Source organism: Coregonus clupeaformis, chromosome 7 (assembly GCF_020615455.1).
Source record: "Coregonus clupeaformis isolate EN_2021a chromosome 7, ASM2061545v1, whole genome shotgun sequence".
NCBI lineage: Eukaryota > Metazoa > Chordata > Actinopteri > Salmoniformes > Salmonidae > Coregonus > Coregonus clupeaformis.
Genome location: NC_059198.1, coordinates 75214762 through 75226935, shown reverse-complemented (window position 1 = coordinate 75226935; position 12174 = coordinate 75214762). Strand labels below are relative to the sequence as shown.

The window sequence follows — 12174 nt, the reverse complement described above, 5'->3', positions numbered from 1 at the left end:
TCACTCCCTCTCTGTCTGTCTCCCTTCTTCTCTCTCTCCCTCTGTCTGTCTCCCTTCTTCTCTCTCTCCCTCTGTCTGCCTCCCTTCTTCTCTCACTCCCTCTCTGTCTGTCTCCCTTCTTCTCTCACTCCCTCTCTGTCTGTCTCCCTTCTTCTCTCACTCCCTCTCTGTCTGTCTCCCTTCTTCTCTCACTCCCTCTCTGTCTGTCTCCCTTCTTCTCTCACTCCCTCTCTGTCTGTCTCCCTTCTTCTCTCACTCCCTCTCTGTCTGTCTCCCTTCTTCTCTCACTCCCTCTCTGTCTATCTCCCTTCTTCTTTCACTCCCTCTCGGTCTGTCTCCCTTCTTCTCTCTCTCTGTCAGTCTCCCTTCTTCTCTCTCTCCCTCTCTGTCTCTCTCCCTTCTTCTCTCTCTCCCTCTGTCTGTCTGACTCTCTTCTTCTCCCTCTCCCTCTCTGTCTGTCTCCTTTCTTATCTGTCTCCCTTCTCTCTCCCTCTCTTGTCTATTTCCCTTCTCCTCTCTCTCCCTCTCTGTCTGTCTCCCTTCTTCTCTCTCTCCCTCTCTGTCTGTCTCCCTTCTTCTTTCACTCCCTCTCTGTCTGTCTCCCTTCTTCTCTCTCTCCCTCTCTGTCTGTCTCCCTTCTCCTCTCTCTCCCTCTCTGTCTGTCTCCCTTCTCTCCCTCTCTGTCTGTCTCCCTTCTTCTCTCTCTCCCTCTCTGTCTGTCTCCCTTCTCCTCTCTCTCTCTCTCTGTCTGTCTCCCTTCTCCTCTCTCTCCCTCTCTGTCTGTCTCCCTTCTCCTCTCTCTCCTTCTCTGTCTATCTCCCTTCTCCTCTCTCTCCCTCTCTGTCTGTCTCCCTTCTTCTCTCTCTCCCTCTGTCTGTATGTCTCCCTCATCTTGCCCTTTCTTTCATGTTTTATCTTCAAGTTTCTCGCCTTTCTTTGTCTGCCTGCCTGCCTAAATAAATAAATAAAGCTCTATTCCCAGGGTAGTGTGTGTGTTCTGTGTTGGCATTATGGGAGGTCATTGGTTCTGGTCCTCTGCAGCTGTCTCATGTTTATTTTACGGTGGAGGGGGAAGAACCACCCATGGAGGATGGAGGGGGCTAGAAAAGGGTGGGGTAGTTCTGGATCCGGGGTGGCTCTGGAGGGCATCAGCTGTGTGCCAGGAGGTAGGAAGGGTTTAGGGGGGGCAGGCGGGTGCCACAACCCCAGGGGAAGGAGGGGTGTCTGTCGACACTCACACACGGTGTTGCCGGTGTAGGGCTGGGCAGTTGGAGTCTGCAGTAGCGGGATAAAAGGCCTTGGAGGCCTGCCTGACTACAGTAGTCTGACACTCACACAGTCCGCCTCTCTCTCCATCTTTCTTCTCTCTCGCGCTCTCATTCTCTGTAGATTCAAACACTGTTTCCTATTTTTACAGAAATTAGTGATTGACTCTTTTCTCTCTTGCTGTAGAACTCCCTGACCCGTGCGGCTCCGTTGAACAGTGATGCCCAGGGTCGGAGTGGTGCTCGCTTCCACACCACCAACGACAAACGCTACGTCATCAAAACCATCACCAGCGAGGATGTGGCCGAGATGCACAACATTTTCAAGAAGTACCACCAGGTAGAGACGCGCGCACACACACACACACAAGCAAGCCTAAAGAAGTGCCAAAGTGAGTCTTACACCCCCCCCTCCCCCCCTCCCAGTTCATAGTAGAGTGTCATGGCAACACGCTGCTGCCTCAGTTCCTGGGGATGTACCGCCTCACGGTGGATGGAGACGAGACCTACATGATCGTCACCAGGAACATCTTCTCCCACCACCTCTCCGTCTACAAAAAATATGATCTGAAGGTAGGTGGGGAGATGGGGAGGGGGCAGGCAGGGCAGCAGTTGCAGGCTTACAAAAGGAAATAAATAATAACATGTCTGACATCTTTCTGTCTGTCAGGGCTCCACTGTGGCCAGGGAGGCCAGCGACAAGGAGAAGGTACAGTAATTTACACACACACAACCAGATCCGGACCTATACATGGTGTGTTTAATGTATTTATATAGACACTGATTGTGGATTCTGATTCCTGTCCACTCCCTGTACTATAAAAGCCATGTGTAGGGAGGGAGAGAGAGAGCTGTGTGTTCAGACCTGGTAATTTAAACCAACACAGCTTCTGTCCATTACCTACCTGACCAGCCCTTCTGTCTGGGGGGGGTATTCAAACCATCCATCCTTTTCTGTTAAGACCCCTGCCTATACCTGCCCATTTTACTCCACATGCTATTGCACGCTCTGTGTCTTCAGTTCAGTTTGCTCCATCAGTTTACTACTGCTACAGCAGTCCCATCTCTTCCCCTGCTTGCTGTCTGTGTGTGAGAGACTGAGGTGTGTGTGTTTACGTTGCTGGATTATTTGATCAGATGCTGTTTGTTGTATGAGGCGGTTTTCTGGTAATGAGAGCAGACTTTCTCTGAGTGGGAATTATTGAATGAATGATTCAGCCCATAGCCATACATTGTAAATATATGGCTTTGATTCAGCCAATGGCAGTTGTACAAACAGACCACAGGCTTTGTGATTCTGCAACCTTCCCTGTCGGCAGGAACTTTCCCTGCAGTGTGGAAAAGATTCTGAGTGTCACTGAGTGTGATATGGTATGAACTGGCTTGTGAGACTGTGTGAACTTTGCAGCATACTGTATTTGGATGTTGTGTGTGTAGTCAGGTCATCATTTGACCCTGAAAGGCCGGATCTTTCCTCTGGCGACTGTAGAAGCTCGGCCGGGTGGAACACCAGAACCAGCGGGGTGCTCTGAATATAGCCCTCTGAGGAAGAGAATAGAGTTAAATGGAAGTAGAGAAGCAGATGATTACACAGTACACTCTCTCCTGTCAGCTGGTTTGTGAAAATACGTGATTAAAGTGACAATACTTATTGCTGACAGATCAGCGATAAGACTAGCCAAGATATGGAAGGACTTGAATTGTTCATTTTACTACAGCAACTACTACCACAAGAATCTACTACTGCTTCTGCCGCCGCTGCTTTTACCACATTTCCAGCGTTCACAGGCCTTCAAGTTGTGCTCTGTTTTGTCCCACAGGTTTAACAGACAATGTACACGCGTGTAAACGGGCATGCCATGGCCACCCACCATCACTGTTCAATTATATGACTTGTGAATTAATTAAACGCCTTCTGACATCGAGTGTAGTCACGTGTGTGTATGTCCGGGCATGAGTACATGCACTCTCATGTTCAGACTGGCTTTAGAAACACACATTTTCTGCATTTCCTAGGTTATGTTGTGTAATTCCAGTCTGGATAAATTGTGACTGAGATGGATCCATAGACTGCTGTGTATTTATAAATACTGGAGGGGTGAATGAAGGTACAGTGTTGTTAGTGTGTGTTAGGTGGGGTAATGTGTATAACAGTGGTATGGTGTAACACACAAACAACAAGCACTCTTGACTGACTGCATGCCCCCCCCCCCCCTCTCTCTCTCTCTCTCTCGCGCTCTCTCTCTCTCGCTCACTATCTCTCTCTCTCTCTCTCTCTCTCTCTCTCTCATTTATATATTTATTTATATATATGTGTATATGTGTTCTCTGCATGGTCCTGCATCTCTAGGCTTGTTTCTCCAACACCCCGACCAACCTCACCATGTGTGGAGACACCACTGTGTGCTGCATGCTGTGGACTCACGTCCTACTGTCCTCACATGGAACCTGGATTTTTATTTTACAGATTTTGTTTACGTAGCTTCATTTGTTGAATACTCTGCCATGTGAGCTAGATTGTTGAGATATGACGTCACTTCAAATATATTCCACTTAGCAGACGCTTTGATCCAAAGCGACTTGCGGTACAGTGAGAGCATACAATTTAGTTTGTGTATGTGATCCCTGCGGGAATTGAACCTGCGACCTTGGCTTTTCTAGCAGCACTTGCCAGGCTGTACGCTCTTTAAGAAGCTCTCTCTCCTTGCCGCGCACTAAAGTAATACAGTTTGTGTATTTCTTAAACACTTTCCTTCCAACTTCCTTCCTTTCCCCGGCTCTCTCCTCTCCTCCTCCCTCCCTCGCTCCCCTCTTCTAGCAGCCACGCCCTCCTGAGGATGCGCCCCCGCGGCCCAAATCTAACGTTCAGCAAAGGCTGCAAACACTGCGGATCGCCACGCGCTTTTACTGCGCCATGAAACACGTAAGAGACGTAAGAAACAAGGCCAGGCATGCTCTCTATCTCTCTCGCTCTCTCGCTCTCTCTCTCTCTCTCTCTCTCTCTATATCTATATATATATCTCTATATATATATCTCTCTCTCTCTCTCTTTCGCTCTCTCGCTCTCTGTCTGATCAATCGTATTGTAGAACCAAGGCCAGTCATACTCAATCTATCAGATCAATCGTTTCTCATTTTATTTTCATAGCTTTTTTCAGATTCATGTAACGACGGATACAGGACACCTGCAATGGACTGACGTGTAGTAAAGAGAGAGACGGACCTGGCTTATTCTGGAACACCTTTTCATACTGCTGTTTTCTTCCCTTTGGCTCTCAACCAATCACTTTCACTTCCTGTCCCTCTCAAAAACACACACAGATGATGCTGTACCTCAGGGAGTGTGTGTGTGTGTCTGAAATGGCACCCTATTCCCTATATAGTGCACTACACCCCCTGGCTTAAAGTATTGCACTATATAGGGAATAGGGTGGCTGTTAGAGACGCAGCCTGTGTGTAGCTGATACAGATGACCATTCAGTATTGACGGGCAGAGAGAGACACAGACAGCTGTTGTCTGAGCACAGCACCACTGGGCTACAGTGGATCACCACCTGGCTACAGTGGATCACCACCGGGCTACAGTGGATCACCACCTGGCCTCTCCTTCCTGACTACTAATCACACTCCAGTTCTATCACTACGTGTTTACAGTTTAGTCATTTAGCAGACACTCTTATCCAGAGCCACTTACAGTAGTGAGTCATTTAGCAGACACTCTTATCCAGAGCCACTTACAGTAGTGAGTCATTTAGCAGACACTCTTATCCAGAGCCACTTACAGTAGTGAGTCATTTAGCAGACGCTCTTATCCAGAGCCACTTACAGTAGTGAGTCATTTAGCAGACGCTCTTATCCAGAGCCACTTACAGTAGTGAGTCATTTAGCAGATGCTCTTATCCAGAGCCACTTACAGTAGTGAGTCATTTAGCAGACGCTCTTATCCAGAGCCACTTACAGTAGTGAGTCATTTAGCAGACGCTCTTATCCAGAGCCACTTACAGTAGTGAGTCATTTAGCAGACGCTCTTATCCAGAGCCACTTACAGTAGTGAGTCATTTAGCAGACGCTCTTATCCAGAGCCACTTACAGTAGTGAGTCATTTAGCAGACGCTCTTATCCAGAGCCACTTACAGTAGTGAGTCATTTAGCAGACGCTCTTATCCAGAGCCACTTACAGTAGTGAGTCATTTAGCAGATGCTCTTATCCAGAGCCACTTACAGTAGTGAGTCATTTAGCAGACGCTCTTATCCAGAGCCACTTACAGTAGTGAGTCATTTAGCAGACGCTCTTATCCAGAGCCACTTACAGTAGTGAGTCATTTAGCAGACGCTCTTATCCAGAGCCACTTACAGTAGTGAGTCATTTAGCAGACACTCTTATCCAGAGCCACTTACAGTAGTGAGTCATTTAGCAGACACTCTTATCCAGAGCCACTTACAGTAGTGAGTCATTTAGCAGACACTCTTATCCAGAGCCACTTACAGTAGTGAGTCATTTAGCAGACACTCTTATCCAGAGCCACTTACAGTAGTGAGTCATTTAGCAGACACTCTTATCCAGAGCCACTTACAGTAGTGAGTCATTTAGCAGACACTCTTATCCAGAGCCACTTACAGTAGTGAGTCATTTAGCAGACACTCTTATCCAGAGCCACTTACAGTAGTGAGTCATTTAGCAGACACTCTTATCCAGAGCCACTTACAGTAGTGAGTCATTTAGCAGACACTCTTATCCAGAGCCACTTACAGTAGTGAGTCATTTAGCAGACACTCTTATCCAGAGCCACTTACAGTAGTGAGTCATTTAGCAGACACTCTTATCCAGAGCCACTTACAGTAGTGAGTCATTTAGCAGACACTCTTATCCAGAGCCACTTACAGTAGTGAGTCATTTAGCAGACGCTCTTATCCAGAGCCACTTACAGTAGTGAGTCATTTAGCAGACACTCTTATCCAGAGCCACTTACAGTAGTGAGTCATTTAGCAGACACTCTTATCCAGAGCCACTTACAGTAGTGAGTCATTTAGCAGACGCTCTTATCCAGAGCCACTTACAGTAGTGAGTCATTTAGCAGACGCTCTTATCCAGAGCCACTTACAGTAGTGAGTCATTTAGCAGACGCTCTTATCCAGAGCCACTTACAGTAGTGAGTCATTTAGCAGACACTCTTATCCAGAGCCACTTACAGTAGTGAGTCATTTAGCAGACACTCTTATCCAGAGCCACTTACAGTAGTGAGTCATTTAGCAGACACTCTTATCCAGAGCCACTTACAGTAGTGAGTCATTTAGCAGACACTCTTATCCAGAGCCACTTACAGTAGTGGAGTGCATACATTTTCCTACTTTTCCGTACTGGTCCCCCGTGGGAATCGAACCCACAACCCTGGCGTTGCAAACGCCATGCTCTACCAACTGGAGGTTTTGCTGTATATTTTGTGATACTCCAGTTGGTGATCTGGTGCAGTTCTCCTGTTCTCTCTCCCCAAGCTGAGGCGGTTTCACTATCCAGCATCACATCCGATGAGCGACATCACTCACATCCGATGTGTCACAAACTTCCTGTAGTGCATGTGATGATGGTGATGCCCATAGAGATCATATATGCAATTCTATGATGATGCTGTTCAAAAACGGACTTTGGTCACCTGACTGAAGGCCTCTCTCTCTCTCTCTCCCCCCTCTCTCTCTCTCTCCCCCCTCTCTCTCTCCTCTCCCCCCTCTCTCCCCTCTCCACCCCCTCCCCTCTCTCTTTCTCTTTTTCTATCACTTTCTTGGCTGTTTTCATCCTACTTCATCTGTTCTGCTTCTCTACCATATCACCCCAGTCTACCTCTGAACCATTATGTGCAGTACCTTATATACTGCTTGTATGGCCTTGTCTGTACTTACCTGAACTGATAATTGACCTATTAGAGGGGTTGATCAGGAAGATGGGTATTTGGGAGAGATTGAGGATGCATGGATAGAATGGGTGGCTGGATATCTGGAATGTATATTATTTTCAGGATGCTGTCAGTCGTTGGTACTAGTGTGTCTACCTGCTGTTTGACTCTCCACATTATTACAACGTTCACCCATTTGAGTGTGCAAGGGTGCCTCGGCCTTCACAGCATTGTTTGTGGTCTGTGTGTTTGTTGCTATATGTATGTGGGTTTGTGTCCATCTGTGACATAATTCTGTGTGTGTATCCATTGCCGTGTGTTCGATCTTGGCTCAGTGTGTGTGTGTGTGGCTGATTTCCTGGTGCTGCTGTAGAATTGCTTCTGTCAGCTCCCTGAGCAGAGCTGCTGCTGTGACCTCATTTCCTGCTCACACCTTCCTCAGTGTCACAGAATAATGCCCCCTCCTGACTCACATTACACACCAGCGCCCCCTCACAGACCACAGGCCACACATGGTACTGCAGCCAGATGGCCCAATGGAAACTCACATGCCCCATAGAGCTCCCGCTGTCTGTTTCGAACTGCTGCTATGTGGGTGTCACAGAAAAACATGATTCATATCACTTTATTCAATTAGTCAGTCAGTTAGAGGATCATTTTAAAGAGTGTAAATTCTGGCTCTTTTTCTTAGTAGTGCAAATAGCTATAGAGTCCAGGTGTGTCCTCTGCTGTCCTGACTGTGTTTTGTCTGTGCGGGGCGTCAGGCCAAGGAGCTGCCCACCTACAAGGACAACGACTTCATCAACGATGGACAGAAGATACACATCGACGACGACAACAAGAAAATGTTCCTGGAGAAACTACGTAAAGACGTGGAGGTGTGTGTGTTGTGTGTGTGGTTCTGTTATTTCCTCTGATGTGAGGGAGTGAATACTTGGGTCTGGATTCATCCGGTCTCCCTCTTACCCAACATGATTTTCTCCTCTTTTTCTCTCTCCGTTAATTTATTCTGTGTGTCTACTCCCTCCCTCCCTCCCTCCCTCCCTCCCTCTCTCCCTCCAGTTCCTGGCCCAGTTGAAGCTGATGGACTACAGTCTGCTGGTGGGGATCCATGACGTGGAGCGGGCTGAGCAGGAGGAGGTGGAGAGTGAGGACAACGAGGGGGACGATGAAGGGGAGAGTGATGGAGGAATAGGCTCTCCCCCTGACTCCCCCAGTAACACCCTGGACAGCACCAAGCCCCTGTCCCCCGGGGAGTTTGACCCCACCATAGACGTCTACGCCATCAAGAGCAATGACGGTGAGTGGAGAGAAAGGGAGAGAAGGACGGGTACAGGAGACTAAAAATAAAAAGTTGGTCAGAAATGCCAAATAGATGAGCAGTATGGTTGACAGTCCTTGTAGCTCTCTGGTATCCCTCATGTTATGTCATTACAGATATAGGGATTCTCTTGTGTGTCTGTGTGTTCAGGTGCTCCTAGGAAGGAGGTGTACTTCATGGCGGTCATTGACATTCTGCAGCATTACGATGCCAAGAAGAAGGCCGCTCACGCTGCCAAGACCGTCAAACACGGAGTGAGTGGTGAGTGAGTGAGTGAGTGAGTGAGTGAGTGAGTGAGTGAGTGAGTGAGTGAGTGAGTGAGTGAGCCTGCGCCTTGTTTGGTGTGATTGTTGTGTGATTGTGTTTCTTCCCTTGACTGACTGTCCTGCACCATGTGTGTCTCCCCTGCAGGCAGGAGCTGAGATCTCCACGGTGAACCCAGAGCAGTACTCCAAGAGGTTCTACGACTTCATCACCACCATTCTCTCATAGCCTCCGGGAGTAGACGGGGGGGTTGAGAGTGGAGGTGGTTTTGATCTCTCTCTCCATATCTCCGTCAGCAGGGGTGTCCCTCTGCACCTAAAACCATAATTTGTTTACATTCATCTTCTCTGTTGATTTGATCTCTGTTACATTGGACCATAAGGTGTGATTGGAGAACAGGTGTGTCTTCTCTGTTGACTTGATCTCTGTTACATTGGACCATAAGGTGTGATTGGAGAACAGGTGTATCTTCTCTGTTGATTTGATCTCTGTTACATTGGACCATAAGGTGTGATTGGAAAACAGGTGTGTCTTCTCTGTTGACTTGATCTCTGTTACATTGGACCATAAGGTGTGATTGGAGAACAGGTGTTCTAGGTTCTAGTCAGTACTTTTGTATTTGTTTGTTTTGTTTACTTTAGGAATATGGCTTTTTTTTACCACCAGGTCCTCACCCTGCATTGTTGTTTGTTTGTTGTTCTGCATTCCCCTTTGGGAGGGGGTGGGGGATTGGATAACAATAGTGAGGTCACTCTCGGAGTAAATAGTACAGGTAGAAGTAAACAGGAAGTGCACCTTGAGGCTCATCCAATCGCTCGTCTTAAGGAAGTAGGAAGTATTCTTCCAATAGGCCATCAGCCAGACCATCCAATTGCCATTTAGCACAGCCCTGCCCAAGCCAAAACTACCTTCCTATTTGTCCCCTCATCCATCACTCCCTCCATATACAAGAGAAGTTAGGATAAGCTGTGTTTAGTAAGGCAGGGGGCTGGTCAGTAGTGCAGTGTGTGTTAGTGGAAGTAGTGAGCGCGCTGGCTGAGTACACGTTAAGATGAGTGAGGATGAAGAGAGGAGAATAGCAGGGTACCTAGAATTACATAAGGAAGGACGGCCAGAGAGGATGCAAGAAACTGCACGAGCGCTGACTGTTCCAACAGTTTCATTCAGTTCCATTTATTGGGCAGAGTTCCATTGGGCTTTAGAGATTCACCACATCGCTGACTGATCGGATTTATGTCATTCTGGCAGGGTACCAGGAAGTGGCATTAGCAAGTTGGTGTATCTGACTTCCTGTGGGACAAGGCAGGGCGGTGGTGTGATACTTCATAGACCTTTGACCCTGAATTGCCATCAGCACCTTAAACAAATTGTTGCACTTTTATGTTAGAGATAGGATATCTCGTTCTGTTACATGCACCACATCAAAAGCACTGTTTGGAGCTATCGAACTCAGTCCCAAGATTTCTGATAGGGTTGTAGGAGGGACTAGGGAAAGTGTCTATACCGGTAGCGGCTAGGGTGTAGTAGGGATTAGAAGTAGGTTTGGGACGGGGCCTGAGTGTAGTGCACAGCAGAGAGAGAGGGGTACGTTCAGGACAGATGGACAGACAGCCTAGTGTTTACCTCTGGCATCGTACCAGCACACACCAGCCTGAACCAGAGTCTTACCCACATCTCTGTCTGTCTCAGGGGTCTCCAACCCCGGCCCTGGAGAGGTACTGGGTATGCAGGCTTTTACTCCTGCCCAGCACTAACACACCTGATTCAGCTTATTGTGGTCCAGACTGAAGACTTTGATTAGTTGGTTATTTGAATCAGGTGTGTTACAGCAGGGCTGGAACAAAAGCCTTCACGACTAGTAGTGTTCCAGGACGGAGATGGAAAACCCTGAGACAGTCAAATATCTGTATATAAGGTTCAGGCCTGAATCAGCTGTGTGTGTCTCTCTCTCTCTCTATATATATATATATATATATATATAGAGAGAGAGAGGTGACGTCATGCCAACCTGTCAGCCTCTCCTTTTAACATTGTTGTCTGCCTGTTAATACATTTTTATATTTTGCACAGAAACTAAAACGAACCAAATGTAATCCATACAATCGCGACTGGTTGACGTGGTCTTAACAAGGGAAACGACTGGTTGGCGTGGTCTTAACAAGGGAAACGACTGGTTGGCGTGGTCTTAACAAGGGAAACGACTGGTTGACGTGGTCTTAACAAGGGAAACGACTGGTTGGCGTGGTCTTAACAAGGGAAACGACTGGTTGGCGTGGTCTTAACAAGGGAAACGACTGGTTGGCGTGGTCTTAACAAGGGAAACGACTGGTTGGCGTGGTCTTAACAAGGGAAACGACTGGTTGGCGTGGTCTTAACAAGGGAAACGACTGGTTGGCGTGGTCTTAACAAGGGAAACGCAATATCATTATGCCTGTTCCAGAGCCAGATACAGTGGAGGAAAAAAGTATTTAGTCAGCCACCAAAAAGATGAGAGAGGCCTGTAATTGTCATCATAGGTACACGTCAACTATGACAGACAAATTGAGATTTTTTTTTCTCCAGAAAATCACATTGTAGGATTTTTAATGAATTTATTTGCAAATTATGGTGGAAAATAAGTATTTGATCACCTACAAACAAGCAAGATTTCTGGCTCTCACAGACCTGTAACTTCTTCTTTAAGAGGCTCCTCTGTCCTCCACTCGTTACCTGTATTAATGGCACCTGTTTGAACTTGTCATCAGTATAAAAGACACCTGTCCACAACCTCAAACAGTCACACTCCAAACTCCACTATGGCCAAGACCAAAGAGCTGTCAAAGGACACCAGAAACAAAATTGTAGACCTGCACCAGGCTGGGAAGACTGAATCTGCAATAGGTAAGCAGCTTGGTTTGAAGAAATCAACTGTGGGAGCAATTATTAGGAAATGGAAGACATACAAGACCACTGATAATCTCCCTCGATCTGGGGCTCCACGCAAGATCTCACCCCGTGGGGTCAAAATGATCACAAGAACGGTGAGCAAAAATCCCAGAACCACACGGGGGGACCTAGTGAATGACCTGCAGAGAGCTGGGACCAAAGTAACAAAGCCTACCATCAGTAACACACTACGCCGCCAGGGACTCAAATCCTGCAGTGCCAGACGTGTCCCCCTGCTTAAGCCAGTCCAGGCCCGTCTGAAGTTTGCTAGAGTGTATTTGGATGATCCAGAAGAGGATTGGGAGAATGTCATATGGTCAGATGAAACCAAAATAGAACTTTTTGGTAAAAACTCAACTCGTCGTGTTTGGAGGACAAAGAATGCTGAGTTGCATCCAAATAACACCATACCTACTGTGAAGCATGGGGGTGGAAACATCATGCTTTGGGGCTGTTTTTCTGCAAAGGGACCAGGACGACTGATCCGTGTAAAGGAAAGAATGAATGGGGC

At 47.3% G+C, this 12174-nt stretch overlaps 1 protein-coding gene across 4 annotated transcripts in view; it reads left to right on the top strand.

Moving 5' to 3' along the window:
• Positions 1-11244, top strand: part of LOC121569314 (phosphatidylinositol 5-phosphate 4-kinase type-2 alpha-like) — a 36265-nt gene extending 25021 nt beyond the window's left edge. Inside the window, exons 4-12 of one of the 4 annotated variants that reach the window (XR_006661266.1) lie at positions 1453-1605; positions 1692-1838; positions 1936-1974; positions 4084-4197; positions 7918-8031; positions 8216-8453; positions 8625-8728; positions 8886-9200; positions 9327-11244. Coding sequence is in view for 3 of the 4 variants with exons in the window: in XM_045221538.1 (XP_045077473.1) it covers positions 1453-1605; positions 1692-1838; positions 1936-1974; positions 4084-4197; positions 7918-8031; positions 8216-8453; positions 8625-8728; positions 8886-8966 (990 nt within the window). In the remaining variant the exon portion in view is untranslated. Of the gene's footprint in view, positions 1-1452; positions 1606-1691; positions 1839-1935; positions 1975-4083; positions 4198-7917; positions 8032-8215; positions 8454-8624; positions 8729-8885 lie in introns of all 4 variants that reach the window. The other 3 variants (XM_045221539.1, XM_045221538.1, XM_041880165.2) reach the window with 3 other exon arrangements.
• The last annotated feature ends 930 nt before the right edge of the window (positions 11245-12174 follow it).